The following is a 15,886-nucleotide window of genomic DNA, read 5'->3' on the forward strand; positions in this document are numbered from 1 at the left end:
CGAGTCCGGGTAATTTGATTTTGACCTGAATTTGTTGATTCTACAACAGTTTCTATGAATCCGGCAATTATGTTTTCAATCTGAAATGTGAATTTATTTATGTGTAACCTCACGTACTTTCTACTTTACCAATAAAAGTTTCAGGTACAGTGGGCTGGGTAAACAGTTTAAATGGGTTCGCATTAAGATGTGTTACTAATAGTTGCAGCTTAGTCGGGTTCGGTAAAGAGGACAAAAGGGTTCGGGCCAATTTAGTTTACGTAAAAATCGGTAATTTTACTTGCAGATCACGGGTTGGGTTAACCATAACACGTTATTTACTTGCAGATTGGACCAGTGTGGCCTATGATACTTACTTTTCGAATACTTTACAAAATCCGGATCATTACAATAACATTCTAATTTGTTTTTGCGTAACACTTACACATCATGAATTCGACCCATTTAACTGATTCTATCCATTTGACCTGTTACGGATTAAACGATTAGCGATCGCTTTTACCAAAATATAACCATACATGACATTCAAAATTGTACATACATCAATGACACCATCAATATTTATAGGATTGGCCCAGTGGATCGTTCATTGTGTTGTCTATAGGAAATGAACATGTGACCATTCTTAGCCACCTGCTATTGCTACTACATTTTCGGGCTGTTGGGTTAGAGCTTTTGGACTCAAAACATGTAATTTTCGTATGTGGTATTTTGCCTATTTAAAAGTAGTTCCATCTTATTCGAATCAATATATAATTTGTTTTCTTTTAAAAGTAGTTGCCTCTTATTTCAATCAATATAAAATTGTTTTCTTAGGAAGTTTCTATACCTAAATCTTTATAAATTTTATGTTTTTGTATTACAATGTGTGTTTTCCTAATTGAATTTCTTACTTTAAGTTAACTGTTTGCCACCTTATTATTGCTTTTGGTTCAAGTTGCAGGCCTTTTTATCCAAAAAGGACTGGACTGCATCACCACATTTGTCTTTCTACTTTTGTTGTTTTAGTGCTTATGTTATGTTTAGCTAAAAGATTCAATTTAGATTAACACCTGTATACAATTTTTTTGTAAAAACAAGCGATGCCCGCCACGAAGCGCGGGGAGTATTTCCCGGTTATTTTGTAAACGATGGGTGTACTAGACCTCCTAACTAAATAAATTTCTGTAAATAGAAGCCAAACGCAATCGGTTATACCTTGAGCTACCAACCATGTAAACACGCAAAGCAATATGCCTAACATCATATTTACCTAGCGCCTAGATCAAGAAAGAAACTAAACGGTGTAGCAACAAAGGCGCAACGCGCCGTGAAAACATCTAGTTATTATTATTGTGCAGTAACTCGTCTTCTTTCTTCTACACCCACACCCAGGTTTGGTTTCTTCGTCAAAACAATATTATTCAGACGCCCAATTTGCGATTTTTATGCTTGAATATTTGTTTAGGGTTCCGTTTTATTATTACTTACTTTTTTAGGGTTTGATTTTGATAGAATAGAATAGAAAATGAATTGACATGTCCAAAGGGGATCTAGTACTACTAATTAATTGTTATATTATGCAATATTGTTCTCTTACATATTGTATGGTGTGTTTAGTCAATAACCGAATATGGCTGAGAGACAATTGGGTGATCCACACGATGCTCAGATGCATTCGCCTCAACCGCCACCTAAGGATGATATGATTGGTTATGTTATGGCCTTGGAGGCTGCTTTACTCCCGTGTCTTCCCGCAAGAGAGCTTCAAGCTATCGATCGATCTCCCCACCCGTCCCATCAAAGTGAGCTACTTTGCTATTATAACTTGTTATCAGATGATTAAATTAGTTGCCAAATAGTCATTTAAAAAAAGTATAATTACGCGTTATTGAGAATAGCTGTAAGCTGCGATATGCTCATGGATATATTGATGTGTTATACTTAATTAATTATATGAACATTTGTCTTTGTCAGTTGATGTGGAGAGGCATGCTAGAGATTTCATGGAGGCTGCTAAAAAACTCCAACTTTACTTTATCAGTTTGCAGCGTGAGGATCACCCAACCAAAGAAGAAATCTTGCAAAAGGTAATTAACATTCGGATGATTTTTTGTTTTTAGTTTTAATAAAGTGGACTTTAAATGGTTAGTCCGTTTTGGTAGTTATACTCGGTGACCTCTTAAGCTGGTAGTTTTTGTTGGAATAATTTTGGTTTGTTCATACGTGAAACGAGTCAGACTATTGGAAGATAATCATAATTAGTCCATATGCGAATGTTGAAGGGCTAAACCCGTTAGAAGTTTGAAAGATATGCTTAATTTATTTTAGTTTTTTTTTAATGACAGTTTATTTTAGTATGACAAACAAGTTTAAGTTTAATTAGTTTTGTAATCTGAGTCATAGTATGTTTAGGAAGTTGTTTGATATAAAAAGATGGACAGGATCCATGTAATTTCCGTGCAAGTTTATTCATAATAGAAAAAGAATCATTATCGTGGTTTGATCATAAAATCAGGTGTGTTTGTGTTTTTCTTGAATCTGGGCAAACACTGGCATTGGGGCACAGAAACTGAATTGGGCTATGAGTCTAGGGTCAGTTTACTCTTTTTATATTGGTTAAACCGTTAATGTTTGTTTATTTAGTCATCTTGTTAGGAGATGTTAGTAAAAGGGTTTTATTTGGGTTTATTTATTTGTTTATATTTATCTAACGGGTCAAGATGATCATAGATTAGTTTGGGTTATCTTATTGTTAGGAAGTTGAGTATAATTAGGATTAGATTGGGTCTGATGGGTCGTGGTTTTGACAGCATGTAAGTTTTTAGTTTCTATTAATTAAAAAAAGTCGACCTTGTTTGATCAAAGTAACCTGCATTCATCTTTATGTTCTTGTTCTTCAATTTGCTGGTGTACTTTGTCGATTTTGATTACCTGCTTGCCGCTGTTTTGCTTATGTGGCATTTTCCTGATGAGGTGTACATTACCAAATGAAACCGTTGAGTATCAAAATGCAACAAGCAATTTGATTATTCAAAGACGACAAACTTATGGCTTTTGGCTTATCTGTGCTAAATAAGGTGTTTTTGAGAGTGTGTAATTCTGAAAATGAATGTTTGCAGGACATTGCGATGATGATGGAAGAAGAACTGAAGACGAAGACGGATCTCATCAAGAAACAGGAAAGATTGATCCAGGGGTGGAGAAAAGAGTTAAAAGACCAATTACGGAAACATAATGATGAGCTGGAGAGAGTTTAAAACTTTAAATGTATGATCAAACAACATTTTCTATTGTTCAGTTTATAGTTTCTGTAGTTTAGTTTTCACTTGCAAACACCGTTTTTCATGAAGAGTTTTCAAATGTTTGTTTGGTTGTACCTTTTACAGTCCCTGCACAGTCGCTGTTGCGGATGCTCTAAGCAATTAATTAGTTTCTATTTAAAGTGTTGATCTAGTTTTGTCTTTCAATTTGTGAAAGTTTATTTAGGCTGTGTTTCTTTGTGACAAATAAAAAGTTAGATGCGAAACAATATCACAATTCAAATTTTTTATTATTTATAAGTTATAATAGCAATCTATTTGAAAATTATAAGAATAATACCAATCATCTGGTAAATGACATATGTTAGTTGGAGATTGAAGGTAAGTTGTGTTGGTAAAACAGTAACGGTGTTGTAATGTAGGTAAATAATGAAAAAGGAGTATGTATGTATGGCCTTGTACCAAAAATAGTTGTGATTCTAGCATCATATATCAAACTTTGATATCTAACATAACCATGCATCCATCACAACCAAAAATAATAATACACAAATAACATAACCTTTCACTCCATCATCAATACAAAACACATTAAAACAAGTAAAATGTGTGTTACAAATCACATTTAGCAAATGTTCAACACAGTAAAGGTCAATTCAATCAAGTCCACTTTCATATATTATCAATCAGGAATCAAACAACATATCGGTAAGTGACATAACGACCAGCAGTCTCACTGGGCCGAATAATTTTCACGACCTGTCCACGTTTTAGCCCGTAATATCTAGCAACTGGGTCACTCACTTGAATTCGAGGTAGCTGAAAACAAAACATTATAAACACAATCACTACACTTGTTAAAGAAATCAAGTCCAAAAATATATATAAAGAGAGCTGCTACCTGTGTTTCTTTAACTGTGTATCTCTCGAGTAAGGTTTTCTTCTCTTCGTTTGTAAGAACCTGATGTTCGGGAACAAGAACATGGTTTTTAACATTCACCAACAGCTCTGCTTCCTGCACACCAATTGTGTTAAATTATAATAATACTAGTAGTACAAGTTAGTTAGTTAGTTAGAGAATTAAAAGGTACCTGAAAAACTTCCAAGTGAAATTTAGTTGATATCTCACTAATGCAAGTTCTTGCAAAAGGAGTGAGATTTTGCTGCACGACCAAGATCCCACGCGTGACATTTTCAGACTTCATACGGTTTATATAATTCTTTATTGTCTTCACTCCAACTTTTGCTTCATCAGGGAAGAAGACATAGATCTGCTTGTAACTTACTAGTCAAACACACCTTTTATATATATGTAATAATGTATTATATACACAGACAAATTTGGGGTTTTTCAATGATTCATAATCAAACACAACCAGATTATAATAATTATATAAAGGGGGCTAAGTTACTAAACCCTAACAGAAGCAATTAATTACCTGTTCAGACGTATCGTTCTTCATGGACTTGCAGATAACTAGATCTTCACGCTTCATATGTTCACCATACTTTTGAACAAACTGCCTTGTGTCCATCTCCAGCTCGAACTCTCCGACCAGATAGTTTCTGTCTTTCAGCATCTCCATCACCGTTCGACGTATTCGTAACAGCCTCTTTATTTCTTCCTCCGACAACGAAGAACTCGACATCTTCTTCTTGCAAGTAGAAACCTGATGATAACTCAACTCACTGCAGCTGGTCAATTAGGGTTTTGTGTCTTGTCTTGGGGAGTTTAATTTTGGTCAAATTGGATAAATAAATATTGGTTGACAATGTTTTATATAAATGTTTCTTGCTTTTTGCATTTTTATTACCCTCCTATTTTGATTTTACCTACAAATATTTGTATACTGTGGGGTTTGAACCCCTAACCTCCTATTTAACTTATATTTTTTGAATTAAAAACTAGTCGTTATGATTGTTTAACTTATTTTAGTTTTATATTCGGGAAAATTCTCACAATAGGCGTTTATAATTACGTTTTTTCAGGTTTTAGGTGTCATTTCCAACAAATTCCCAAAATAGGTATTATAAACTAGTCGTGACGAATAGTTTATGATTAACCACGAGTAGTTTGTATAACCAATTAAACTTGTCACGTGTCATAAACTAACCGTAACGACCAGTTTCACTAATCATCAACTCGTGAAGATTAAATAAGTTTAAAGCCTCGTAATCAACGCCCACGAGTAAATAAGATATCATTTAGTCGTGACGAGCAGATTCTAAAACCTTAAGAGTAGCGAGTAGTTTATCAAACTAACCACGACGATGAGTTTGAGTACCAAATGCATCTAACTGGTTTGTTTTACAAAACACTAACCGGAATGGTTAGTTTGTTTGAACAACTAGTCGTTAAGAGTAGATATTGGTCAACGACTACTTTACATACACTATACGAGTATTTTAGTGGTAATTAACTCGTCTCGATAAGTTTACCTTGTAAACATTACGCACACGAGTAGTTCATATGTAGTTAACTCGTCGTGACTAGTTTACCTTGTTTACATTCCCGATACGAGTATTTTATTAGTAATTAACTCGTTCTGATAAGTTTACCTGATTTACATTACCCATACGAGTAATTTATTTGTAGTTAACTCGTCGTGTCTAGTTTACCTTGTTAACATTCCAATACGAGTAGTTAATTAGTAACTAACTCGTCTTGGCTAGTTTAACATAACAATCTACTCGTCTCCTTACTTTATAGTCTAAACTAGTCGTTACAATGTTGTTTTGAAGTTGTTGGGTTTATATAAATGTCATGTTCTTGTTGTTTTGAACTCACACATCAATGGAGAAGGAAATTGATAATATTGTAGTTTGTTACGGCGGAAAGTGAGAAGAAACAAAAGAAGCTACTGAGTACACCACCCACACATTCTCCATTGATGTGTGAGTTTATTGTTGATTTCAAAAAACTATGAATACTTAAAAATTTTACACCATACTTGAAAGAACATTTTTGAGACCAACAGGATTGACGCGTATAAACGTGTAAGATAATATGTGCGGAATCCATAATTAAGGTGAAAAACACAATAAGATCTCTTTAACTCTTCTTTTATCAATTGATTTTGCATTCTTTCTCGCGTTAGTAACAAAACTGAAAACGTAGTGCTGCCCAAACGACATTTGCAGCATCAAATGAAGTTTGATGGGGAAGTTTTCGAATAAACATAATGTTGTTCGGTGGGGCCGGCTGTTGATCAGTTCTTCATGTATATAATAGAAAACATGGATGTTATGATAAACCTACAATTAAAACATACCTGTCACAGCAGAGAGAGTGGCCACGGCTGATGAGTACGATCCAGACGACATGACAGTCAGCTTGGTCGAGTTCTCCTTTAGGATGTATATTAGTGATGGGGATTAGGGTTCTTGAGAAACCGAATAATATAGAGGGAGTGAGGCTCACGAAATCTGATGTGAGGGTTTAGGGTTAAGTTATATGATGTTAATTAGTCTCTCCATATTTATATACATCCAAGGGGAAACCCTTGGTTAGCAAGAAAGGGTAATTTGGTCCATTAACAATTACCTAGCTAACATAATTATAAGGTATAATTTAATTAACTTTGATCTATTATAATATAAATGATCATGTAGGCCATACATAAATATACATATCCATATATTTATTCTTACATTCTCCCACTTGGCCAAATAATCATTTATTATGAGCATTAGATTAGTCTGCAGATTTTAACACTCATTTTAGCTTTAAACTTAAACTGGAGCAGAGAAATACAGTCATTGAATTGAACATCAGCTCAAGACCCCCATTAAACATACTGCAGTCCTTGTTTAAAACCTAAGTAGTTATGATCAAAATTATATAAGTAAGCCCTTCAAATATTTGATTTGTATAATAATTTGTCTATATGTCATTACGCATGCAGAACATATTAAGAGACATACAAAATCAAAACCGATGAAATTTTATTAAATAAAATGTAAATAAGTACAATATGCAATTTAATAAGGTCTTCAGTAAATCTCATATTAGCAACATGTTCTTCAAAAACTTTAGGGGGGAGACCTTTAGTCATCGGATCCGCTAGCATATTATGTGTACTTATATACTCAATACAAAGCTTATTTTCCTCAACTCGTTCACGCACGAACAAATACTTTGTATCAAGATATAAACCAGCTCCAGTCGAACTGTTATTGTTCGAGAAATTAACGGCAGCTGAATTATCACAATAAAGCTTCAATGGTCTAGAAATAGAATTGACTAATTTGAGTCCGGAGATCAGATTTTTAAGCAACATTCCACAACAGGTAGCATTATAAACAACTATATATTCTGCCATCATAGTGGAAGTAGTCGTTAACTGTTGCTTATGACTCCTCCATGAGATGGGCCCGCCTGCTAACATAAAGATATACCCCGAAGTGGACTTCTTGTCATCTTTGCATTTAGCAAAGTCAGAATCAGAATAACCTACCACTTCTAAATTATCACTTCTTCTATAAGTCAGTTTGTAGTCTTTCGTCCTTTGAAGATATCGAAGCACCTTCTTAGCTGCTTTCCAGTGTTCAAGGCCAGGATTAGTCTGATAACGCCCTAACATTCCAGAAATATAAGAAATATCCGGGCGAGTACAAACTTGTGCATATATAAGGCTCCCGACTACTGACGCATAAGGTATCAATCTCATTTGCTCCTTTTCAACCTCTGTTTTCGGACATTGAAATACCCAGAAAACGTCTCCTTTAACCGCAGGAGCTGCAGTTGGGTTACAATGTTGCATGTTGTAACGAGTAAGGACACGGTCAATGTAGGCCCTTTGAGATAATCCTAAGATTCCTCTGTGTCTGTTTCGGTGAATTTCGATGCCAATAACATAAGAAGCATCTGCGAGATCCTTCATGTCGAAGTTATGCGAAAGTAATCGCTTCGACTCATGCAACATGTCTAAACTATTACTTGCTAATAGAATATCATCTACGTAAAGGACAAGTACAGTAAACTAACTCCCACTCATTTTGAGGTAGGTGCATTGATCCACTTGATTCTTTGCAAAACCTTGTTTCTTCATGACTTCATCAAACTTTAGGTACCATTGACGTGATGCTTGTTTCAACCCATATATTGACTTTTTGAGCTTACAGACTAGATGTTCTTGACCTTCAGGTTTAAAACCTTCAGGTTGCTTCATGTACACCTCTTCGTCTAAAGTGCCGTTAAGGAAAGCGGTTTTCACGTCCATCTGATGCAAATCTAAATCAAAGTGAGCTACTAGGGCCATGACGATCCTTAATGAATCTTTTCGAGAGACAGGTGAAAAGGTCTCTTGATAGTTAATTCCCTCTTTCCGAGTGTAGCCCTTTGCAACCAACCTCGCTTTATAGCGTTCAACGTTCCCATTTGGATCAAGTTTTGTTTTGAACACCCATTTACATCCTATGGGTTTGACACCGTTGGGAAATTCTACCAAATACCAAACGTCATTTTTCCTCATGGAATCAAGCTCATCAATCATCGCTTTATTCCATTCAGAAGACTGATCACTGCTCATGGCTTCATTATAAGAGATAGGATCATTAAGCTTTCCGGCGTCAGCTTCAGTCAGGTAGGTGACATAATCATCAAAGTTAGTAGGTCTTCTAGACCTAGATGACCTCTTGAGTTGATTAGCGGGTTCAACATTGTCTTGGTTTTGAGTGTTTGATGTGCCTTCATTTTCTGTGATAACGGGTTCTGAGTGTGGAGAAGGTGGTGCAGAAGGTTCAATTGCATGGGGTACAAGAGGAAAAACCGGAGTTACAATAATCGACGAGTCTCCCCACGCATCTTGTATTTCTTGCAATTCTTCATAAGGGTTAGTACTGCTCCCACTGATCTTGTAATCCTCCAGGAACACGGCACGCTTGGTTTCTACAATACGAGTGACATGGGAAGTACAATAGAAACGATAACCCTTTGAATTTTCAGGATACCCGATAAAGAAGCAGGTAACAGTTTTAGGGTCAAGTTTCTTTAGGAAAGGGTTATAAAGTTTTGCTTCAGCAATACAGCCCCATACTTTCATATAATTAAGACTCGGTTTCCTTCCTGTCCTAAGTTCATAAGGAGTTTTAGGGACAGACTTAGAAGGAACTCTATTGAGTATATGAACGGCTGCTTTTAAGGCTTCAGTCCAGAAAGAGGCAAATTAGTGTTGGCTAACATACTGCGTACCATATCCATAAGGGTTCAATTTCTCCGTTCAGCGACACCATTTTGCTGAGGAGTAACTGGCATGGTATATTGGTTCACGATCCCATGGCCCTTTCAAAACTCATAAAATGGACCAGGGGCCTGACCCACATCAATATGTCTTCCATAATATTCACCTCCTCTATCTGATCTGACAACTTTTATTTGACGATCTAATTGTTTTTCAACTTCAGTTTTATAATCTTTAAAAGTTGTTACAGATTCAGATTTTTCTTTAATGAGATACAAGTACATATATCGGGAATTATCATTAATGAAAGTGATAAATGAAGTATGTCCAGTTATGCCAGCAATGGGGTAAGGACCACTAATATCAGTGTGAATGAGTTCTAATAAATTAGAGCTCCTAGTGGCGCCTTTCTTATTTGCTGATGTCATTTTGTCTTTAAGACATTTGACACATGTTCCAAAATCGATGAAATCGAGATGTGGTAAGACTTCATTCTTCACGAGGCGGGCTAACCGGTCTCGTGAGATGTGGCCTAAACGTTGATGCCACAACATAGAAGAAGTCTCTAAGTCTCGTTTCTCTTTAATCTTTGTGAGTGATTCATTAATATTATATGACAACAAAGATTTAGAAAAATTATCATCCAGTTCTAATCTATAAAGACCACCATCCAAAAAGCCATAACCAAACACTTGAGAATTTAAAGAAATAGTAAGTTTGCCACGACCATGAGGCACCTGTATTATTTTTCTGAACTTTAGCAAACTCCTTTCTTGGATTAGTGTTCTTCCTCTTCTTGGAACTGGTGGCAAGGTAAGCAACTTCAGGTTTGTCCATCTTCATACGCTCTTCCTCTTGCACGCACATAGCAATCAGCTCACTCATGGACCATTTGTCCTTCTGGGTGTTGTAATTGATTTTGAAAGCTTCATAGGCAGGTGGAAGAGAGGTCATGATGAAGTGTACCAGAAAACCGTCGATGATCTCCATGTCTAATCCCTTCAGTTTATGGGCCATGTCGTTCATCATCATAATGTGCCCACGAATGCCACTCCTTCCATCGTACTTAGTAGTCACCAGTTTGAGAATAAGAGTACTAGCATGTGCCTTAGACGTTCCTTTGAATTGTTCCTCCACAGAAGCCAGATAGATTTTAGCATTGTCAGAGTCCGGAATGGATCCTCTTATGGGCATGCTAATGGAGTTTTTCATAAGCATTAGAGACATGCGGTTACATCTCTTCCATTTTTCGAACAATAAGTGCTGAGCAGGGGTGCTTTCATTGGTTAGTGCTGGAGGTTCATCCTCGTTTAGAGCAAAGTCGAAATCTAGGAAGGCGAGATTAAGCATAAGAGAGTCCTTCCAGGCAGCAAAGTTATCTCCAGTTAATGATGTGATTCCACAATTTGGAGCTGCTATTGGAATTTATATGAGAATGTTAAGATACTAAACTAGAAGAAACTTAGAGTGAACTAGGGGCAATTTAAACTAATGCAGGCATAAATAAGAACCATTTTAAATTATGAAGCTGTGATAATTAATATCTATTATTAACATCAAAATAATAGATTAATGTAATTGATAAAATTCTACTTAAATAAAAGGTAAATCACCTTTGGGCAGAATTAAATTTTACTTAAGTATATGTGCAAAACAGTTGTAACACATCACCTTTGGGCAGAAGTGAAACAACCATTTTAATTATGCACGAGTTAGTTTTGCTTTGATATAGATGTATCGCATCACCTTTGGGCAGAAGTGATACATTTAAATCCCAAAACATAGCTTGTATTTAGACTTGAATGGTATGTTAGATGTATCACATTACCTTTGGGCAGAAGTGTACATCATCATTCATTCAAGTTTAAGCTTTTATATGTTTTGTAAAAGTGATAAATATTTATTTTAAGTATTTACAAAACATTAGCTTAGTTAATAGCAAATAAAACGATTAGCGCGGATCGAACTCCGCGGTGAGTTCGCTGGGAGTGCGGGGGGCAGCGCGCAAAAAATTTTAGTCTCGGGATATTAGTTTACCGGTTTGATGCGTTTACGGGTTCTAGTGTTTTCGGAAACTCAGTGTTCTCCGAAAACTGTTTTAGCCATAAACACATACACCCATAAGTTTATGAACAGCTAATAACATTTAATCTGAATTCTTAGGGATTGTTTGTTTATCCAAGATTTGGTTATAACAATCCAGATATTGAGCCAGATTATACTAGATTTTCGAAAACTGCTATGAACGCGAATAATCATTTAATTTACCAAATTTCGAAAACTGTCAGGTTATATCAGATACGATTTTTAAAACTGAAAAATTGTTAGGGTTTCTGACATTCGCGATTTTAATAACGATAATAAAATAAAACGAATTAAAACGAAAATCTGTTAGGGTTTATCAGTTTTCGGATTTTAATCAAAACGATAAATAAATAATATGAACTAATGAAAACCGAAAACTGTTAGGGTTTATCAGGTTTAGTCCATGTCTTCCGGTTTAGATCCTGAGTTAATGGAAGACATGAAGAACTGATTAATCAACATCGCTCTGATACCACATTTTGATCAGTTCTTCATGTATATAATAGAAAACATGGATGTTATGATAAACCTACAATTAAAACATACCTGTCACAGCAGAGAGAGTGGCCACGGCTGATGAGTACGATCCAGACGACATGACAGTCAGCTTGGTCGAGTTCTCCTTTAGGATGTATATTAGTGATGGGGATTAGGGTTCTTGAGAAACCGAATAATATAGAGGGAGAGAGGCTCACGAAATCTGATGTGAGGGTTTAGGGTTAAGTTATATGATGTTAATTAGTCTCTCCATATTTATATACATCCAAGGGGAAACCCTTGGTTAGCAAGAAAGGGTAATTTGGTCCATTAAGATACAAAGGGAGACAACAATGAAAAGTGTGAGAAGAATTTGTGACCACACAGAAAACTTCTTAAAAATAAATTTATAAAATAATAAAAAAATCATAACTCAAAATATACATAAAAAACGAAAATAATTAAAAGATAAAATGTTTCCGCCATTATTCCTGTTCAAAAAAAAATTACGAAAAGACACAATGCCGAGATCAAAGACATAATGACGAAAATGAACAAAACACATAATTATAACTAAACAAGACACAATAGATCACAAAATATAACACAATGCCGAACAAAATATAGCACAATGTTGAGTAATATAACACAATATAAAGAAAAAAAAGACACAATGTGAAGGGAAAAAAAGACAATCAATAACGAAAATAAACAAAAAACACAATGATAAAAAAAAGACACAATGGCTTTTTCATTTACCATTTTTTTATGAGAACAAGATAGACGGTGGAAACATTTTTGTGTTTTTACTTTTTTCATTTTTTTATTACATTTTGGGTTATGATTTTTTTATTTATTTTTTATGGAGTTTTTGTGTGGCTACAAATCTTTCACATCTTTCTCATTTATGTTCCAGTTTGAACAATACCATGACTAGTCACTATCATCGTGGACCAATAACACTTTATAAACAATCTACATTTATGTTTTTACATTTCACATCATATCCTTTCCTTCCTCCCTCACTGTTGCACCTCTGACAACAATAACATCTCCGATGATATGTAATTCCCACCATAGCTCCGACGACCTGCAACACCACGAGCACAACAAGTTGATGCTATCTCCGATCTATCTTATGAAAGCCGATTGGGATCAAGTCTGTTAGTGTTACGCTTGAGGTACATATATAATAAAAGTAAATGTTCATTATGTATATTTAAATATTTTCTCAAGTATTTTTTTTTTCTGTTTTAGTCTTTTGGATATATAAAGAAAAAGTTTATGATTTGCTGGAGTCGGCTCCGGCTGTTTGTAAAACTGACGAGAAGGGGAAACTTATAGGTACTTCTCGGGCTCCACTTCAAATAAGAGAAACTTCCAAACATTGTATCTTTATCTACATGGTGTAAAGGAAGCTAAAGTCACCTCAAATGGTGAGATGGCTTCACATATCAAGATCAAGATCAACCAAATAATCGGTGGTGACGTACTATATTGCCGGGGTTATAACGTTTTTAGGATTGCTTTGTAGTTGACGTTCATGTGCGTATAAAACCTACTGAATTAATAAAATCATTTAACTTTACATGAGTTAAGAAACAACTTATAAAAACAGATAGTAAATAAACGTACCGCGAGAAACGCCAATGGGCCATTGAAGGGATTGTTTCGATTCCATTCCTTTTTCGTTCTCTTCAAGCACGTTATTATATAGGTGCACCAATCTATGTCACGGATGTCGGAGTCACTCTTGATTGATGAGAGAAATTTCGGATTTACGGTAGCACTCTTAGTTGACTCTCCCATGACAATGTTGAAGAGAACAAGGAGGTTTAGCTTAAAAAGTAGTCCAGCTTCCTTACATGATTCAAGCTTGTCAATTACATTTCGAATAGTTATATGGCGGCCTAAAGGAAGCTGTTTCTTCCATTCTGTCACTGGAACACCTCTTCTTTGTTGCTCATTATTTCGGGATCTTAGCATTGTTTTTTTTGTATTCCACAAGTAGCAAAATCCCCGTGTTTGTATCTGTATTGCTCGCGATTATCTCAGTGGTGGCTTCATTTACTGGAGCGTGGCTGCCGGTGACATTCGCAAGGACTCAAAGAGCAATAGCGTGGATTTTCCCGGGGTTTCGTATTGCCGGTTTTTTGATTGCATCAGTCCTCTGTTTGATTGGTGTTTTAACTATAACTCCTAAAGGTGACCCACCAATCCCATCAAGGGATTTCACAATTCGTATGAGAATGACAACTAGCTTTGGGGAACATGGTGTTTATTCCACCTCAACAGACTACACCACTCACAATGTTTACATCCATAGCTCCAAAGTTGAAGTTGAGGGGGCTAGTTCCATTACATATAAATTGTTAGCAACCGATCACCCAGCCACACCACCGGAGTTCGACTGTCCACCCCAACTCTTCAGCCAAACACTCTCAGCCCCCATCAGCTCCCTCCCAGCCTGCTCCCTCCCTTCCAGAACCAGGAACATCATCAGCAGCTCAACAAGATCAAGTTTTCTTCCATCTCGTCGATGCTCCCGAGACAGCTAAAACAGTTTGCATGATTGATTTCTAATTGTTATTGTTTATCATCTTTTCAATTAGAGAAAACAAATGTGAATCGATAACATGTGTTTTGTTATACAATCGGGTTAATCGTGTGAACGATTGATTTTGAATGTTTTGGTTTAATATGTCTCGTGTTTTTGTTATACAATTGGGTTTGGGTTGAAAAATATGGAGTTTGAACTTGCATATGTTTTTCCAATCAAAGAAGGTGGTGAAAAGTTTCTTTACCAGCTGGTACATGAGGAATATGACTCGATGTTCAAGACTCATAACAAAACAAAACATCATTAATGTGTATTTATAACTAAAGACCCAATATTGGTAGCACAACCAACCTAAGAAGTTCATTTATAACTAAAGATTTATATTTTATATACCAGAAAGACATAAACGCAAAAGTTAGAAAATTCTAAAAAAAAAGATAATATCGTAGTAGAAAAATTTCGAACGGGCCACGGGAAGCTCTAGGGACATAGAATCGATCCGCTTTATTCGATGCAGGTCTCCAGGACCGAAAATATGGTCATTTTGGGTGAAAAGCCCCATACTCAATTTTTCGGGCTGAAGGTGAACTTACCCCTTTGGCCGTAGTAGCAAATTTCGAACGGGCCACGAGAAATATCTAGGGACGTCAAACCGATCCAATTATTTCGTAGGGTCATAAAATATTCGATGCAGGTCTCCAGGACCGAAAATATGGTCATTTTGGGTGAATAGCCCCATACTCGGTTTTTTCGGGCTGACGGTGACCATACCCTTTTGGCCGTAGTAGGAAAATTTCGAACGGGCCCCGTGAAAGCTCTAAGGACATCAAATCGTTCCGATTATTTCGTAGAGTCATAAAATATTCGATGCAGGTCTATAGGACCGAAAATTTGGTCATTTTGGGTGAATAGCCCCTTATTCATTTTTTTCGAGCTGACGGTGAACATATACCTTTGGCCGTAGTAGCAAAATTTCGAACGGGCCATGGGTAAGCTCTAGGGACAACAAATCGATCCGATTCTTTCGTAGGGTCAAAAAATATTAGATATAGGTCTCCAGGACCAAGAATATGGTCATTTTGGGTGAATAGCCCCATACTCGGTTTTTTCGGGCTGACGGTGAACATACCCCTTTGGCCGTAGTAGCAAAATTTCGAACTGGCAACGGGAAAGCTCCGGGGACATCAAATCGATCTGATTCTTTCGTAGGGTCATAAAATATTCGATGCAGGTGTCCAGGATAAAATATAAGGTCATTTTGGGAGAATAGCCCCATTCTCGGTTTTTTCGGGCTGATGGTGAACATACCCTTTGGCCGTAGTAGCAAAATTTCGAACGGG

General features: G+C 36.1%; 1 protein-coding gene and 1 pseudogene across 2 annotated transcripts; one reads left to right on the forward strand and one right to left on the reverse strand.

Annotated features, from left to right (window-relative positions):
- Positions 1-1,599: 1,599 nt before the first annotated feature.
- LOC143631309 (mediator of RNA polymerase II transcription subunit 28-like) lies at positions 1,600-3,268 on the forward strand (annotated as a pseudogene). The gene is made up of 3 exons (XR_013153328.1): positions 1,600-1,784; positions 1,957-2,069; positions 3,102-3,268. The product of XR_013153328.1 is annotated as a mediator of RNA polymerase II transcription subunit 28-like (transcript).
- Positions 3,269-3,879: 611 nt separating this feature from the next.
- Positions 3,880-4,894, reverse strand: LOC143631310 (DNA-directed RNA polymerases II and IV subunit 5A-like). The gene is made up of 4 exons (XM_077100109.1): positions 4,682-4,894; positions 4,334-4,513; positions 4,144-4,257; positions 3,880-4,061 (listed from the first exon to the last, which is right to left on the reverse strand). The coding sequence occupies exons 1-4, from the start codon at positions 4,889-4,891 to the stop codon at positions 3,936-3,938; spliced, it is 630 nt and encodes a 209-aa protein (XP_076956224.1). The 5' UTR covers positions 4,892-4,894; the 3' UTR covers positions 3,880-3,935.
- Positions 4,895-15,886: the final 10,992 nt, after the last annotated feature.

Source organism: Bidens hawaiensis, unplaced genomic scaffold (assembly GCF_021521415.1).
Source record: "Bidens hawaiensis isolate Kalapana, Puna unplaced genomic scaffold, B.hawaiensis_p1.1 tig00006061_1, whole genome shotgun sequence".
NCBI lineage: Eukaryota > Viridiplantae > Streptophyta > Magnoliopsida > Asterales > Asteraceae > Bidens > Bidens hawaiensis.